At 45.7% G+C, this 17,817-nt stretch overlaps 4 protein-coding genes and 1 pseudogene across 4 annotated transcripts; 2 read left to right on the forward strand and 3 right to left on the reverse strand.

Moving 5' to 3' along the window:
- Positions 1 to 1,238: 1,238 nt before the first annotated feature.
- On the reverse strand, positions 1,239 to 1,775 carry LOC117192906 (the record flags this gene model as incomplete). The annotated part of the gene is made up of 3 exons (XM_033397645.1): positions 1,743 to 1,775; positions 1,362 to 1,679; positions 1,239 to 1,307 (listed from the first exon to the last, which is right to left on the reverse strand). Coding segments are annotated over exons 1-3 (420 nt in total), but the record flags the coding sequence as incomplete, so codon positions are not given.
- A 1,755-nt stretch (positions 1,776 to 3,530) lies between these two features.
- Positions 3,531 to 4,100, reverse strand: LOC117192907. Its single transcript, XM_033397646.1, has 3 exons — positions 4,081 to 4,100; positions 3,669 to 4,011; positions 3,531 to 3,614 (listed from the first exon to the last, which is right to left on the reverse strand). The coding sequence occupies exons 1-3, from the start codon at positions 4,098 to 4,100 to the stop codon at positions 3,531 to 3,533; spliced, it is 447 nt and encodes a 148-aa protein (XP_033253537.1).
- A 21-nt stretch (positions 4,101 to 4,121) lies between these two features.
- Positions 4,122 to 10,454, forward strand: LOC117192908 (annotated as a pseudogene).
- LOC117192909 (uncharacterized protein Rv2082-like) lies at positions 9,679 to 10,203 on the forward strand. The gene has a single exon (XM_033397647.1). The coding sequence runs from the start codon at positions 9,679 to 9,681 to the stop codon at positions 10,201 to 10,203; it is 525 nt and encodes a 174-aa protein (XP_033253538.1).
- Positions 10,455 to 12,810: 2,356 nt separating the features above from the next.
- Positions 12,811 to 13,636, reverse strand: LOC117193494 (suppressor-of-stellate-like protein). Its single transcript, XM_033398245.1, has 2 exons — positions 13,122 to 13,636; positions 12,811 to 13,050 (listed from the first exon to the last, which is right to left on the reverse strand). The coding sequence occupies exons 1-2, from the start codon at positions 13,409 to 13,411 to the stop codon at positions 12,978 to 12,980; spliced, it is 363 nt and encodes a 120-aa protein (XP_033254136.1). The 5' UTR covers positions 13,412 to 13,636; the 3' UTR covers positions 12,811 to 12,977.
- Positions 13,637 to 17,817: the final 4,181 nt, after the last annotated feature.

Genomic DNA, 17,817 nt, shown 5'->3' on the forward strand with positions numbered 1-17,817 from the left:
ATGATTAAGATTATAATCTTACTAATGTTCACCGTCCTACAGTCTTCCGGACAGAATATAGAGATAGATCCCATCAACTCAAGGAATGGATATCTCATATTCAAAACAAATACCATTAACATACCCATTAATTATGAATACCATTATCTAACAATTAATATAACAAAAACAGATGAAACATATCAGAGTTTACTAGAACAGGCAACCCAATGTAATAACGTAATCCAAGTTCAATATTTAATCGAGAAATTGCAAAATTGTGCAGTAGGCACAGTATATAAATATCTATTTGGAACATTAGATCAAGATGATAAAGTCGAATTAGAAGGGAAAATAAACAATCTGGCTAGCCACAGTGTTCAAGCTAACAAATTAAACTTAGTAATTCAAGCAGTAAATTCTGGCTTAGAAGTTGTCAATAAATTAAACAAGGATAATGATAGAAATAAGCAACTAGAGATATTAATATTTAACCTTCAACATTTTACAGACTACATAGAGGATATTGAATTAGGCATGCAGCTAACAAGATTAGGGATCTTTAATCCAAAATTATTGAGGCAGGATTACTTGAAACACATCGATTCAGAGAAATTATTAAATATCAAAACATCTACCTGGTTGAAATCAGACACTAACGAAATACTAATAATTTCCAACATCCCACGAGAGATCAGAAATATTCCTATACTTAAAATTGTCCCATATCCAGATGAAGATAATAACATCCTCACTGACCTAACGCAAAACAATTATTACGTTCTAGAAAACGAGGTATATGAAAAAGAATCAAAACGAAAAATAAATGACGAATGTGTTTCAGGAATAGTCAAACAAGTAGAAACAAAATGTCCATACACCAAAGCACACCAAAACTTTCAAATAAGTTTCATAGAACCCAATATATTGTTAACTTGGAAATTACCAAAAACCATATTAAACCAAGATTGCCTAAACCAAGAAATAAAAGTAGAAGGTAACGCATTAATAAAAATACATAATTGCAGTGTACAGTTAAACGAATTCTTAATATCCAACTCCATACCAGAATTTGCACAAAGCATCTACATCAACAATAACGTAACAAAAATTAAACCATTGTCTTATTTGCAAACCAAAGAAATCGTAATAGAAAATACGCGATTAAATAATGTATTACATGTAAGCTTAATACTACTATTTGTCATAATCATAATTGGATTAAGCTACAAATTGTTTAATCTAAGTAAAAGCAATAAGCCTAAAACCCCAGTTGGCATTGGGAGGGGTACTTCAATTCGGTGGAAATCACTAACGGTCTGCAAACCCTTTAGATTAATGCATCAGAGACTGAAGATTAAGAACAAACACTCAACACATACAACATAAGGACAGGTGTGATTCACTGTGGAAACATCCTTGATTAGATTCCAGACAATCTTGGCCACCGGCTGATTCCGTTTCCTCATGAATTCGCAGGCGTCAAAGGTGAAGTCCCAAAGAAATGGCATATAGCCATTGGCCCTCTTCATCACTTTAAATCGGAGAAAGATATTGTTTACGGGGTGTAGGAAGGTGGCATTCACATTCAAACTGGTCTTGTTCCGGGAGTAGGTCTTCAGGCGACAATAGTGGACCTCCACCCACGATTTGTTGTACGACGGACACTTGGCATTAGTCATTTTAACGAAGGGTGCCTCCTGAAACACGTTGCTTATTAGCTTGAAGATTATTTCCGATTAGATACGAGTATAGAACCTTACACTGCCAATGAGAAAGATGGCAAAAAAAACCATTCCAAAAGAGAGTTCAGCAACTTGAGCAGTTTATAGTTCATTGCTTCCGGTCCGAGCTGCTGCTTACGACTACCGATAGAAGAACTTCGATGTTGATGGTTGGATACAGATTAATATGCAGAAAATTATAAGAGGAAATCGAGCGAAACTATCTGTTATATGGTAATCGATCTGCTACCTAATTAACCTGGCCAATTAAACTTTGTTGAATGAACAAAATATTGCCCATAAATCCTCTTCAAATTTGAAGTGAACATTAATAGCAAACTCCGGTTTTCTATAGATATGAAAGTTATACTCTCCAGTTGGTCAGATGTGAGGTGAGAAACTCTGAAGTGAGCCCTCAGCATATACCATTTGTACCTATGTATATGGTTCAGGCAAAGACAATATAAATAGTAAGAGGAGTACAACATTTTTGTGCTCGATTTCTTCCGCCTGTCTAGAAAATTTCAGAGAGAGACAGCGCTCTAGAGCCAGCCGTGCTCTCGTTCTATATATGACTCTGGGATTTAACTGTATGTGTGAGCACGATTCTCATACATTTAAGGTGTGCCTGCTTTAATTGGTTTCTTATGACGGCGCTGTCGAAGCATACGACACTTACTTTAGAATTCATTAGGACTATGGAACTATTTGAAGACGCTTTCCCACAATACAATAAATGCCATGTGTCTTATATCCTCTTATATCCATTAATATACAATCATAAAATACACTGCCGATCAATAGAATAGACTCAATGAATTTTTGGTTTTACACTTCGATTCTCTCATTTGTAAGTTAAGCTTTCGACTAAATTTTTGTTGTGTTTGTTAAAGCAGTATAGTTGACAAAATAGGGGAATGAGAGTGGAATGCAGAAATTTTACAGTTATGATTTATTTCCATTTTGCTTCACCGTATGCCGAAAAATTAGCTTTTTAGGCGATCATTAGAATAGACTCAGAGGCTGCGGCTTTAGTTACTGAAAAGCTGTACACGCCAAAAGTTTCATTTAAATACCGCTTGCACTTTTCAATTATTTCAATATAGAATCGGTCGTGGTAAAGCTCTAACAACGGAGGAAAAAGCGAAAATATTGGCATACCTTACAACCAGGCAGAAAGCCGAAAAAGTTAGTAAAAGCCAGTCTGTTTTATCTCATTTCTTAAGAAATCCATCAAATTATGGAAATAATATGAAAGCTCCCAACAGAAAAGCCTTGGGAAACGCGAAGAATTCTGCGAGAAGCCTCAAACTCAACGTGCTCTGCGGCTAAAATTCGATCAAATTTGGAAGTTAATGCTAGTATAGCAACTGTGCGCCGAGTGATACAAAACGCAAAAGATCTAAAGATGTTTTTTCTGATGAAAAACGATTTAATTTGGATATACCAGATGGGTTTAATTATCACTTTCATGATTTAAGAAAGAAAGAACATCATTTGACCCGTCGTCATAGTCGTGAGGGGGTATAATGGTGTGGGGTGCCATCTCTTATAATGGCACATTTGAAATACAGTTTGTTTCCTGTAAGATGAATGCCATTCGCTACAAAGAGCTACTATAATGAGTAAATACATGTGTACTGTTTATATTATCTTTGGTTCAGGGTGGACACGTCCTTGATTAGGCTGATCTTTTCTCCTAATAAACGCTGAGCCATCGATTATCAAACAATGACAGTCAAAAAACAAATTGTTTCCAAGTAAACATCAAAATATTTTGGGTAATCAGCAGTATCATTTTTAATCCATAAGTCACTTGGACAATATTCAAGTTATCAAAATAAGATATTCCCCAGTTGGCATTGAGAGGGGTATTTCAACGCGATGGAAATCGCTAACAGCCTGCAAGCCCTTTAGATTAATGCATCAGAGACTGAAGATTAAGAACAAACCTTCAACAACAACATAAGGACATGTGTGATTCACTGTGGAAACATCCTTGATTAGATTCAAGACAATCTTGGCCACCGGATGATTCCGTTTCCTCATGAATTCGCAGGCGTCAAAGGTGAAGTCCCAAAGAAATGGCTTATAGCCATTGGCCCTCTTCATCAATTTAAGTCGGAGAAAGATATTGTTTGCGGGGTGTAGGAAGGTGGCATTTATATTCAAACTGGTCTTGTTCCGGGAGTAAGATTTCAGGCGATAATAGTGGACCTCCACCCACGATTTGTTGTACGACGGACACTTGGCATTAGTCCTTTTAAATAAGGGTGCCTCCTGAAACACGTTGCTTTTTAGCTTGAAACTTATTTTCGATGAGTTATAATATCTTACACTACAAACCAGGAAGGCAGAAAACAGTAAAAACCCACACCAGAGCAACTTAGCGTTCATTCTGTTCGGCAGCAGCTAGAAATGTGGTCTGTTCACATAATCGGGATTGTTTTTACCAATGGTGCTATAGCAATGTAAAATAGATTAAACGAGGGGGAACGTTGTGAGTTGCTGCGGAGACCGCAACTCTACAGTTATACCCGATACTAAGTCAGTATGGCTCTCCTCCGGCAGACGCCGCTAATATTAAACGACACGACAAGGAGTGCGTGCGAGAGAGACAGAAAATCAGTCTGAGCGTGACGTCGGGTGCTGCGTAGCCAGTGCAAATTGATTTGTTCCTTTTGGCTATAAAAATGATCTGATCTGATCCAGATTCAGCAATCTGATATATATGATCATTATCTATGATTCTGCGTTTTTAGTTTTCTCGTATCCTCAATATTGTGGATGCAACAGATTTTCGTCCTTTGTGGGGGCGGAAGGGGGTGGGTCGAAATTTTGAGATATACGTTTTATAGTGTGTTCGGAGCAGAACCCAGCCGATTAGCTGCTTGCCAAATAGCACCTAATTCTTGGCCCTCAGCCGCTTATTTTGTTTGTTACTTATGTCTATGTCACTCATTTGTTTGTTAAAGCTTTGCGCTTGCTTGCCCTGCTAAACGCTCTCTGCCAGCTCGCTCTTCGCTATCTCCGCTTTGCGTCTGCCTACCGACGTCGGCCGAGCGAAGCTGCGCTTAGCGATCGGAGCGGCAATGTAAAGGGCAGGCAAGCCACACTTGCAATTTGGATGTCACGCATTAAAGAACATATCGTAATTTTATTTCTGCTCCGAGTTTTATTTAATTCGAAATAATTAGTCGGCCGATTGGGGATAAAAAACATTATCTCCACATAAAATTTGGTGACCCCGACGTGATCTCTGAGTTGCAGTGTCAATTAATAATCATTCGCGATCGACATTCGTTAGCCCTAGCAAATTTTCGGCGGTTAAGCACAATTCGGTGCTAAAACACACTTACATACACCTACATACACGCATTGCTGGCTATTAATTTCTCTGTCGCGACAATTCAGTCAGTGCAGTGCGGTAGGCAGTGCAGCGAACTCACTAATACACACAAGCGGAGTACAAAGCGGAATCGGACAGCTCGCACAGCCGCACAGCTAAAGGCATTAGCTGTAATCCCTTTGCTTTCGGTTCCCACGTTTATACGTATACAGGGTGTCTTTTTCGGTCGTGCTGAGTGACTCTTTTAAAACCTCAACATGGCAGCACCTGAGCCTACCAATGTCGCGAACGCAGCAATGCCGAGTGATGTAGATTTCTACAAGCACAAGGCCGAGTCCATCGCGCGCCAACTATAGGCCATGGATCGCTTTCTCACCAAGGAAGAGCTTGCCGAGTTAGATGAGGCAGAACTTCAAGCTCGCTTAGAGCAGATCGAGCGAATAAATGCGGATTTCGATGCCGCTCAAACGAGCCTTGAAAGGCTGGATTTCCTGCAGTTAGCCCATGATGCCCGACTGGACTTTTCGAATGTTTATGTGAAGGTTAGGTCCAGGCTGTCGCGGGAGTTGATGGCTGCTCGCACGGCAAATGTTGCCAATTCAACGGCTCGGCATATTCTCGAGGGGAATTCGTCGTTGTTCGCCTATAAAAGTATAGGCCGTTCTCGAATGCCCGAGTTGCAGCTTCCGCGATTCGGGGGGAACTACATGGATTGGCCAGAATTCCACTCGATGTTCTCGACAATGGTGCACAAAGACCATCGTATACCAATCATCGAAAAATTCCAATATCTTCGTGGATGTCTAGATGGTACTGCGCTGGATACGATTCGTTCCTTGGAACTTTCTGAGGAGAATTACGACAAGGCGTTGAATTTGCTAGTGTTGCGATTCGATAATAAACTGTTACATTTTCAGGCACACGTCAAGGCTATTTTCGGGCTACAAGGGGTGGAGAAGGGCTCAGCTATCGGCTTGCGCGCGCTCAACGACAAAATCAATTCGCACTTGCGTGCACTTCAGACCTTGGCGACCCCGTAGGAGATTTCGGATGGGTTGCTGATCTTCACCCTGTCACCCTTATCACCTCCAGTAACGACCATCCTTACCCCATATGTTACCATTGCAATTCCTCCGAGCATTACATATCTAGATGTCAGGCATTCCTGAATCTCTCTGCGTTTGAACGATACAAAGAAGCAAAGAAGAGCCGCTTGTGTTTGAACTGCCTCAACAAAGGCCATGAATTGCAGAGGTGCAGGTCAGGACTTTGCAGGCATTGCCAGGCCAAACATCACACGCTACTCCACATTCCATCGGGAACTGGTGCTTCATCTTCCTCTTCACCGGCCGAGGAATCGATCCAGCAAGAGGCCGCGACTGTGCTTCTAGCAAGCGGGTGTTCTAGCCCTCCCCCCTCGATCCAGAAATCTCAGCCTAGCCAGAACGTGTTGCTACCTACTGCCCTCGTCCATGTAACAGATCGTTAAGGAGCACTTATCCCATGTCGTGCCATTTTGGATTCTGCATCACAGGCAAACTTTGTAACATCTAGACTTGCTGATCAGTTGCAGTTGGATCATCGCTCGTCTTATGTTCACGTCTCTGGAATCGGAGATTCCATTCTACCTTCGAGCAAGTCTGTACATATAGTTGTACAATCCCAGGACGCAAGCTATCGAGCTTCCTTCGCTGCAATTGTCACCAACTCAATTACGGAAATGCAGCCTAACTTCGGCGTAGACGCAAAGGATTGGCCAATGCCGAATAATCTAAAACTAGCTGATCCTAATTTCTCCAAGACCCAACGTATCGATCTGTTGATAGGTTCTGGTTTGTTCTTCGATTTAATGTGCGTCGGACAGATTCGACTATCAGCCCAATTGCCAACATTGCAGGAGACAAAACTTGGTTGGATAGTATCAGGAAGCATTGATAGCTCGGAGAATAAGCGTGCAGCTTTAACCGCTTTTGAAAATTCCTCGTGCATCTCTATTGACGATTTTCGACCCACAACGCTGGAGTACCAAAACTTAGAGCAGCAATGCAGGAAGCAGCTGCTCGAGTGCCAGGTGCAAGTGGAAAAACTGCGATCGGAGAATCAGGAACTGCAGCGCGAACTTTTCCATATATTAAAAACCTACATATCCACGCCAAATGAAATTCAACTTTCAACAGTTTCTACATTTCCAAATTTCCTGCCATTCTATGCAATTACAGAGGTTCCCGATGATCAAGACGTAATCACGACAAGCCGCCTTCGTAAAGAAGCGCCGATTGCTGCGTTCGACGATCATCCCAGCGTAGCCGCCAGCTGCGCCCAAGCAAGCATCTTCAAGAGGGCCGTTGGAAAAATAGCGGTTCTGCCCCTTTAGAATGGATCTGTTGAAAGCCTTTGCCTTCCAACGGGGGGTGAATGTTCGGAGCAGAACCCAGCCGATTAGCTGCTTGCCAAATAGACCTAATTCTTGGCCCTCAGCCGCTTATTTTGTTTGTTACTTATGTCTATGTCACTCATTTGTTTGTTAAAGCTTTGCGCTTGCTTGCCCTGCTAAACGCTCTCTGCCAGCTCGCTCTTCGCTATCTCCGCTTTGCGTCTGCCTACCGACGTCGGCCGAGCGAAGCTGCGCTTAGCGATCGGAGCGGCAATGTAAAGGGCAGGCAAGCCACACTTGCAATTTGGATGGCACGCATTAAAGAACATATCGTAATTTTATTTCTGCGCCGAGTTTTATTTAATTCGAAATAATTAGTCGGCCGATTGGGGATAAAAAACATTATCTCCACATAGTGAGATCTAACAGGAGTGCGGATACCAAATTTGGTTACTCTAGCCTTAATAGTCTTTGAGATCTGTGAATATCCCCAGATTTTCATCCTTTGCGGGGGCGGAAGGAGGTGTGGCGAAATTTTGAAACAAACTCGTCTCGGTCCGATATATTAGGAGTGTGGATACCAAATTTGGTTGCTCTAGCTTTTGTAGTCTCTGAGATCTAGGCGCTAATGTTTTACTCTAAGCAAAGCCGCCTATGCTACGTGTGTTAGAGAGAGACAGGGCGAGAAAAAATGAAATTGTTTTCTTGATTCTGGCTATAATAATTATACGATCTGGTTCAGATTTTGCACTCTAGAAGATATAGTCATCTTCTACGATTCTGCGTTTTTAGTTTTTTCGTATCGTCGAAATTGTGGATGCCACAGATTTTCGCCCTTTGTGGGGGCTCCATCAGCGGGGCTTCAATGATGCGCTTAACAGGGAAATCGCCGAGGACGCCCGTCGCCAGCAGGAGCAGGATGAGATCATGTGTCCGGAGGTGCTCATACCCTTTACTAACATCACCGAGGAGGAGCTTGCGGCCAAGGAGGAGGAGAAGCGACAAGCCGTTCGTCTCGCCATCATTCAGGACGGCGAAGCGAAAACGAAGCGAAAACTCATGGCGGCTGAAAAGGAGCAGCGCCTCTTTGACGAGGTGGTGGAGCGGGCGCAGTACAAGTGCCTGCAGGACAAGGAGCAGAAGGCCTTCAAGGAGAGGAAGGCACGCAGCATTGAGTTCAATCGCAAGGCCTACCGCGATTCCCTGAGGGAGAAGGCTGAGATAGAAGAGCGTGAGTCCCACATCGAACTCTTAGAGAAGAGTGCAAAATAACCCTCAATCCCCCACCCCCACAGATGAGCGCATTTGCGACGTGATCGATGATCGACGCAACTGCTTCTACCAGGTAGCCACGCGGCAACTGGATGGCCGCTACAACGCCCACACAAAGGAGACCCGTGCGCGTCTGCCGACTGCAGCAGGCTGGCAAGAAGAAGCTGGAAGAGCGCCAGGCCAACCTGGAGGATCGCTACGAATTCGATACGCAGGTGGACGAGGGGCGCCGCCAGTGCGAGCTGGAGGAGCTGGCCAAGCAGCGCAAGGCCTACCAGCTGGTGGAGAAGCGAGAGGCTGAAGAGAAGCTCAAGCGAGAGCGGGAGCTGCAACGTTTCGAGGTGGCCCGCCGGCTGAAGAACGCTGAGGCCAACCGGCACTTTGAGATATCCGAGCAACGGAACCGCGACAGGGTGACGGCCGAGGTGCGCGACATCCTCCACCGCCAGAGGGAGGAGTTCTTGGCGCAGCGCCAGCAGGAGCTGATGCGCATTTCTGCCTGCGACGACGATCCCTACCTCCTGGAGGACAAGAAGTTTTACGCGCAGGCCGTCGAGGTCATGGAGCAGTCCCGCAAGCTTGGCCGCCCCCTCTACCCCATTGCAACCGCAGTCGAGCGCTATGCGCGGTCAAACAATTTAGATGTGCAGCCGGACAGAGGTATCGTGAAGCGCAGCAAGCTGCGGGACTACTGCTGGCCGGGGTATCACGCCCAGGCGGATCTCGCCTATCGCAAGTACGAGCAGGCGGAGATGTGCCGCGAGAACCAGCGGGATGCTCGCAACCAGATCTACTGCAACGCCGTCAAGATCAAGAAGATGGCCTCTGTGGAGAAGCCCTACAAGCCGTGTATGCCCTCCTGTCCCATCAACTGTTTCCATCGTCGCGGCATGCCCGCCGTGGATAGCACGGATTCCTTTGACTACGGCCCCCATGTCTGCTAGGAGGAGTCGCGACCGCTGGGCGCCTGTCCCAGTCGCATGCAGGGCATTCGTCGCTACTCGAAGTACCCCAGCCTGCCGAACCTTGTCGCACCTCCACCCATGCCAGAACTCCGGCTGGATGCCACAGCTGTTCCTTCTGTGGCCAAGATGACCAACGCTCCTCCCAGTGCACCAGCAACTGCAGGAGGTGCACCCACAGTCGAGTCGGCTGTTGTTGCGAAGCCATCGCGTCCAGAACCCCCTGCTGGCGCTGCTCCGGATGCTCCCCCCAAAGTCCCAGGAGCCGGAAACCGGAGGGAATCTTTGCCGCAATCTCGTCCACCAGTGTCTGTAAAAACTCGTCGTGCATCCGCTCAAGGTCCGAGCCACCGTGGATCCATTCTGGGTACAGAAGCACGTGGTGCCACTCTTGGAATGCCTAAAACCGGGGCTCAGGCTCTCACTGGACAAAATCGTCCAGCAGCTATCCCAAATCCCACGGGAACCTGGGGCGCGGTACCGTTGCCCCAGCCACCACCCCCACCTAAACAGAAAGGATCTGGTAACAAAAAGTCTCGTTAGAGCCAACCCCCACAAATATCAATCAATCGAATCCCGAATCCCATTTGACCCTTCCAAAATTCACGTTTCTAGTGTATTCTTGTTGTATTTTGATGTTTTTCCATCTGCGAGGCCAGTAAAAGAGTGAATAAATGGGTGCAACCGACCCCTCAGCCCATCCGGATCGCCGCCGCCATCACCGCACACACACAGACACAGACAAGACCGGCAGACAGGAAAGGATAGGACAGTAAAGGGCAAAGGAAATGACATTAATGGTTTTTTAAAAGCACTTAAACTTGGCGCAAGAGTTCGGTACGCTCTCCCCACTTTTTCGACTGAGTGAGAGTGGAGGCCGCTGCGCTGTGATTGAAGGCGTGAAGAAACCGTTCCCTCCAATGGCACTTGGCAGACATTACGCGCTTTGTTTAGCAGTGAAGAAGCCAGTGGGGCAGTGGCCTGTCCAGCGGGCAATGTTCCCTAGAGTGGCTTGGCCGTGCAAAATGCTCCATAAATTCAAATTAATGCGTGGCCAAAGTTATTAGGTTTCGTCTCCTCCGTCGCCTTCCATCTTCATCAATTTGTGACTGCAGCTGAGAGTGACATCCCCTTTTTGTTTCATTTAGCTTATTAGCAGGCAGACATGTCCGGTGTTCCGCGGAGCCGGCCATAACTTAATTTGAAGTCTGCTAACCAGGCTTTCGGCTCACTCTGTGAGAAACTCGGTACTCAGGCCGGGTCACCACCGGGTCACCTTCTACGCTAATTTCCGGGCAATCTCATCAGGATAATTACGGCGGTGCTCCTTTCTTCTGTGTCGGTTACAGGCACCAAGCGGCGCAAAGCAGCGACCAACTCCCGGCGGCTTAATGAGCCAGCGTTTAGGAGCTTTGTAGTCTTTGGGGCTCAGTCGAGCGCTCAACTCGAAATTAACACAACTGGGATTTTTTTCGCATCCGCTCTGAAGTTGTGAAAAGTTTGCCGGCTGGCAAAGTTAATCAATTTAGTATATTAAAGGTTCATTATGGGCGTGCTTGGGCAGGGGTCAGCAGCCATCGGGATGTTGTCAAATATCCCTTCAGTTCAGAAATTGTGGAAAGCATCCAATGCTATGATACATATTTGAGGCTTGAATATACGATTATTCCTGTATCCAGCGGACACGGTTTGTGCATTTTTAAATAGGCATGCACCAGCACTAGACAGGGGGGGCAACTGAAGAGTTGATAAGAATGCAGCTCGGCTTGGAAATCGGCGCTCGTCTGGACGCGTCTCGGGACATGATTCCTGTCGCGCTAGGCTGTGGCCTTTGGCCTGGGCCACTTTTGGGTCCGGCCACCGCCATAGCCCGAAGACCCTGGGATCTAATCCAGAAAGCTCGTTTGCGACATAGTGTATATAGTGCAGGTATGACAGTGTTAGCAATGACGCAAAAACATCAATGTTTTTAAGATAATTAAAACCAAATCCTCTTACAAAGTAGAGGCTTGACTCCACTGCACAAGGACCTGCATCAGCTTGTTTGTACTATCGTTGTACCCCTAAAACAATGGAGATTGCAGAGGTATAGTACATATTGTCCAATTTCGATTATTGTTTGCCCAACGAAGAGGGTTGTGACCTCTCGTAAACAATAATATTTCCGCTGAAAGTTCTCGGAATGGCGCAGAAAAACAACATCCTGGAAAAAAATATACACAGGTGCAATTGTGGAGTTGTTGAGTTGGCAGCGATGCAATTTAATGTTTCGAAATTCTAGCGAAATGCATTTTGGACCGGACCGCACTTTCGCTGTACAAATAAACTATTTCTAATCGAATGAGCGTATACGGTGGTCAAAAATCTATGTACCGAATGAAATTGAGTTAGTATAAATAAAAGAATATGCTCCGACTCTCGGGATGTTCAATTACTTAGGCTTTTGCTGGTAGGACAATGCATCATCTAGCCGGAGTGAATTCGCATTGTTTTCCAATCGTGTCTTTTGATTAGCAAAAAGCTTACAGAAGAGGTATGGCACAAAGGGAGCAGCATCCACAGGTGGCAGCAAGAAGAGAAAACAACAGACAAGGAAAAGTGGAAAACACATTGTGAATTGAGCAATGAAAAGCACGCTGTCAATTGTAATGTAAAGCGAAATGGTATCTTTCTTTGCAAAATCTCCATCGCTTGCTCATTACACGCTCCGCCAGTTGCAAGACTCAATAAAAGTACCAGTATGAAAAATTACTTAATGAAATTAAGTGTGAAAAGTGTGAGTGCCTCCACAGAGAAAGAGCGAGAACCACGCCTGGCCCCCCGTCTCGACACTCGACGAAGGAAACCGCTTCGAGTGGGGCAGCTGAAAGCAGCAGAGCGGCAGTAAATAATAATAAGAGAATGACTTACTGGAGCTCTGCCGGCAAGCATCGGGCATCCTTGCCCCGCCGGGTAATGCCCATTATGGGCTTAGCAGGTCGGCGCTCGCAAGTGGATTTTGATTGCGCAATCTAACAGCTTCTAGGGGCAGCATACTCGCAGTCTTGCAACAAGTTGAAAGGCAGCTCTATATACAGCATGAAGCGCTAAATGCGATTAAGTTAGGAGTACCTCTACAATACCTCTACAATAGTAAGAACGAAGGAGCTATTGAGATCAATCAAGTGCGTGATATTGCCAGCGAACTCTTTGCAGTGTCTTCATAGTGTGAGTGTGTGAGTGTGCTGCTGGCGCTGGCGATATCCATGCACTGAGATTTGTTTAAGGTTAATTACATTCAGATGATAAATGGTAAGTAGTTAAGACCGGAAGAAGCACTAGGCGGACTCATTGGCAGCTGAATCTGGAACTGGCTCCAAAGCGCTCTTGTGCAGCTGAAACCCATAGAGACTGCAATGGAGAGAGAGTAGGGCGTGAGCGAGGGTGAGGGTGAGAGGCAGAGATCGGGACAAATCACTCACCGAGGCACATATTTTTCTTGGGGTGGCGTTGGGCGATGCGAGGGCAACTCCATAAGAAACATGTGGGGAAAGCTGGGCCCAAACATGCAGCCATCTAACATGGCGCTGATCCGCGTTGGCTGGTAGATATCCTGGCAGCATGGACAAAAGATCTTCACCGTGGACTCGTACGACTTTTCGCTGAGCCCAATGGGTAGGACGTGGTGGCCCTGGCAGTAGACTCGGGGACAGATCCCGAAGTCGCCATACTCGTACTTCCGCCGCATGGCATCGATGCCTGGGGGCGTCATAATGTAGCGGGCACGGATCAGGCCGTACAGTCTCTCCGATTCAATTGTTGGCGCAAAACTCCGGATCCATTATGGTATCCAAAGATTTAGAAAAAAAAACGTGCAAAACGTATTTTATAATAACGGAATTCAAAGATCTTACGACGTGCAAGACATTTTAATTTCTTTAAAAAATGTTCGGAGTTAGTGTAAAACTTTAAGCAAGTTTCGCTTGATAGAACACAGCTGATTGAAAATGAAACAGGGATGGGATGAAACGAACGAAATGAAACGATGCTTCGATATACGATATGTGCTATGGGAGTGCGTGTGTCTGAATTAATTGGACGATCTCGGGGAGCAGAAGCCTGATGCACCTTATCATTCGTGAGGTTACCCATGCAGACAAATCGGGAGACATAACAGCCACTGGCAGTCATGGCAACTACTGTTTCGTGGAGCCTATCCACTGACCGATGCGATAATCCTCTGCACTCGTGTGTCAATCTTTAAATAAAAGAACGAGCTGCCGTCGCTTCTCCGCTTTAACGAACTATACTGATTCATACCCAAAGATTACACCTTCGGCAATGCCCATTCGAGTATACGCAGTTGATTGAAGCACTCGAAACCAGAAATTGGTTAGCATCAGAAAGTTTGGAAGTCCACGACTGCCTGGGGAACAAAAGGCGTGTGGCACCGTGTGCGATGAAATAGATTGACGCTGCCCCACACGCATGTGTGTGTTTTTGCGAATCTTTCCCATCTCCAATCTCCGTAGTTGCTGCAAATTCAATTACCATTTTCGCTTAAAAGTTTTTAACTTGGTTACTCCGTTGGCTCGTTGCCCATCCCCATCCGATTCCATCCAACAGACAGGCAGTGAGAAAAACCCAAGATGGAGAGTGCAGAATAAATGCCCTTGAGACAAATTAAGTGATTCGCCCGCTTACACATTTTTCCTGCTGATTACTTTTCGCCCCCATCCTACCAGCCTGCTCCCATCCTGAGGAGTGCGGCGCGGAGGCTGAAATTGAATTGCCAGAAAGAGAAGAATAGGGTGAGGAATTGCTATAGATAGATAGAGCCTTTGGCATTACACTACAGTACTTACACAAACAATCTACAGATTTATAATTTGTTAGGCACCACCCTGGTCTTGACCTCCGCCTCGATTTCATCACGGATAGCCCAAATATGATCGTCCAGAGCCTGGCGCTCGACCATGCGGAGTGGCTGATTGAACCGCAGCCACATCCAGTTGGGGTTCGCTCAGCTCGGTGCCACTCATCAGGGTGCGCACCACATGCTTGACGGCCGTCTGCTCGTCCATGGAGTCGACCGTATCGCCCGCATGCTTCTCCATGTACTCGCGCGCCGTGGTGCCCGCACGCCCCGTGCTGCAACCCGTCCACTCGTAGTAGATGCCCGATGGTTCGGTTTGGTACAGATGCGGCTTGCCATCCCCGTCGAAGCCACCCATCAGGCAGGAGAGCCCGAAGGGACGTCGTCCATTACTTTGCGTGTAATTTGTAGGGGCCGAATTTAGGGAAAGAGTATCGAACATCACGGATAAGCACAGTTTTCTTTTGGTAATGCTTAAAAGTGCAGATACGTAGTAACTTCGAAAGTGGATCGTAAGCTGCAAGCTTTCCGAAAAGCTTTCTAAAGAGAGTCGGCGCGCAGCGCACGCATTTAAGCGAAAGACGTCACGTTTACCTTGACCCAAGAGAGTAGCGTAGCGTAGGGAGAGCATAGATTAAAAGCTTGACCAAAATTTCGCTCAATTGGGCGAAAGATCATCCGATTATGCAGTTAAGGTTCCTAAGATCATCCGATTATGCAGTTAAAGTTTCCAAATATCATCCGATCTTCGAGCTTTTGGTTCGGTACCGCTTAGCTGAACTTGCAGAAGTTGGGCTGGAGTTATTGACTGAGAATCGATTGATTAAAGCGGACGTGTTTACTCGGGAATAAATAAATATATATATACATATATTTATATATTTAGCCAACGAGCAGTTCTGGCATCTACGCCATACCTCTTGAGTTGAGTTTCAATTAAGACCGAGAATCAGGAGATTTGCCCAGGAAAGCAGGGTAAAGAAAAACCTAGCTGGTATGTCCGTGATTAGTTTGAAGAGTGTTCGTGGTAATATATATATGTAGGAAACGAAGGAAAGAGAGAGACACGAAGCGGTCGTGTTTTCGTCGTGTCGTCGGGATAGAGCAGTAATCGGCTCTGAGAGAGCCGATAGCTGGAGAGAGAGATCAGTCAGTTGTCAGTTCAGCCACGCATCAGACGTACACGCATATAATTAGTCACAAACATACTTGTAAAACTTGGAGCTGTTATAATTTTAACTCCAACATACTTATTAAATAAATGTTACTCGTTGCCATCAAGCAACTTAAACTACTACAAATTGGGGGCTCGTCCGAAAATAAGCCCAAGACAACAACATTTGCAAGTGAGATTTGTGCGTGTACTTGGAAATTTTGGCGAACACGAGGCTAGAGCTACAAGGAGACAAGCGGCACAGAGACGACAATCTGAGCGCGTTCGTTCCAAAGAGAGCAGAAGCGACAAAACTACGGCAGACGGCAGCAAACACAGCAAGAATCAAAACCTTCGTTGTTGTTGTTGTGCATTGCGTCTGAGAGGCTAGAGCTACAAGGAGACAAGCGGCACAGAGACGACAATCTGAGCGCGTTCGTTCCAAAGAGAGCAGAAGCGACAAAACTACGGCAGACGGCAGCAAACACAGCAAGAATCAAAACCTTCGTTGTTGTTGTTGTGCATTGCGTCTGAGAGGCTAGAGCTACAAGGAGACAAGCGGCACAGAGACGACAATCTGAGCGCGTTCGTTCCAAAGAGAGCAGAAGCGACAAAACTACGGCAGACGGCAGCAAACACAGCAAGAATCAAAACCTTCGTTGTTGTTGTTGTGCATTGCGTCTGAGAGGCTAGAGCTACAAGGAGACAAGCGGCACAGAGACGACAATCTGAGCGCGTTCGTTCCAAAGAGAGCAGAAGCGACAAAACGACGGCAGACGGCAGCAAACACAGCAAGAATCAAAACCTTCGTTGTTGTTGTTGTGCATTGCGTCTGAGAGGCTAGAGCTACAAGGAGACAAGCGGCACAGAGACGACAATCTGAGCGCGTTCGTTCCAAAGAGAGCAGAAGCGACAAAACGACGGCAGACGGCAGCAAACACAGCAAGAATCAAAACCTTCGTTGTTGTTGTTGTGCATTGCGTCTGAGAGGCTAGAGCTACAAGGAGACAAGCGGCACAGAGACGACAATCTGAGTGCGTTCGTTCCAAAGGAAGCAGAAGCGACAAAACGACGGCAGCAAACAGCAAGAATCAAAGAACATTGATTGTTGTTGTGTTGCACTGCGTCGGACGGAGACTACAACTACAAGAAAAGACAAGCAGCAGTTCATTTTGTAACAGCAGAAGCAGCGACGATTCGGGAAGCGACAACGAGTTATCGGCGAACGGCGAGAGCAAGGCAAGGCAACAAAGAGAGGACGGCAACAGCGACATCGACAGGCAAGCGAGATCTGGATGTGGTGGTGTGTGTGCGTCAAATTTGGAGTCTGGAAAGTTCTGCGCAGAAGCGAGAGTTAACAAGGGTAAACCCATAGTAAGGTGAGCGTTAACAGAGAAGCGATCGTTAACAGTGACGACTTTAAAGGCGTTTTCGGAGTCGATGTTAACTGGAAAATTGTTAACAGGCCAGCAGTAATAAGGTTGTTTAAGTTGATTTAATTACATTTTCTTAGATATAAGCTAATATCAATTATTTTGTATTTAAATCGTCACGATGCATGTTGAAGAGATAATGACACTGAGAGTCGCAGATTTGCGAGAGAAGTTAAGAGAGCTTGCGTTGCAGACGACGGGACGAAAGCGCGATTTGCAAGATAGACTATTAATACATCACGGCTTTCCAGTTGAGGATGAAGAAGAGTCAGAGGATGAGTCCGTAGTAACAGCAGAGGATGATACCGTAGCAGTTCAACCAGGTACGCGACAGGCAGAGTATAAATCTTGGTTTACGCTAAAAGACGTGGAAGGTAGTGTGTCACAATTTTCTGGTTCTAATAACCCCGACATCAATCAATGGATAGAGGAATTAGAAGAATGCGCAGCTACTGTTCAATGGAGTCAATTACAATTATTCATTTATGCCAAGCAGTTGTTAGTTGGTGCAGCAAAATCTTTCGTTCGTAGTTTGCGTGATATTCGTAACTGGAATTCGTTGAAGGCAGCTCTGTTGGATGAGTTTAGTGTTAAACTGTCGTCCGTAGAAGTACATAGAATGTTGCAAAAGCGCCAGCAGAAAAAAGGAGAGTCGTTGCATGAGTTTTTGTATGCGTTAATGGAGATAGCCAAGCCAATTAAACTAGATGATGAGA

Source organism: Drosophila miranda, assembly GCF_003369915.1.
Source record: "Drosophila miranda strain MSH22 chromosome Y unlocalized genomic scaffold, D.miranda_PacBio2.1 Contig_Y2_pilon, whole genome shotgun sequence".
In the NCBI taxonomy this organism is placed as follows: domain Eukaryota; kingdom Metazoa; phylum Arthropoda; class Insecta; order Diptera; family Drosophilidae; genus Drosophila; species Drosophila miranda.

Coding starts and splice junctions, on each gene's coding strand:
- LOC117192909 (XM_033397647.1), top strand. CDS start 9,679: ATGCAGGGCATTCGTCGCTACTCGAAGTACCCCAGCCTGCCGAACCTT.
- LOC117193494 (XM_033398245.1), bottom strand. CDS start 13,411: ATGACGCCCCCAGGCATCGATGCCATGCGGCGGAAGTACGAGTATGGC. Junction 13,051..13,121: donor CAAGAAAAATATGTGCCTCG/GTGAGTGATTTG, acceptor TCTCCATTGCAG/TCTCTATGGGTTTCAGCTGC.
- LOC117192907 (XM_033397646.1), bottom strand. CDS start 4,100: ATGAACGCTAAGTTGCTCTG. Junction 4,012..4,080: donor ATGAACGCTAAGTTGCTCTG/GTGTGGGTTTTT, acceptor ATCGAAAATAAG/TTTCAAGCTAAAAAGCAACG. Junction 3,615..3,668: donor TGAATCACACATGTCCTTAT/GTTGTTGTTGAA, acceptor ATTAATCTAAAG/GGCTTGCAGGCTGTTAGCGA.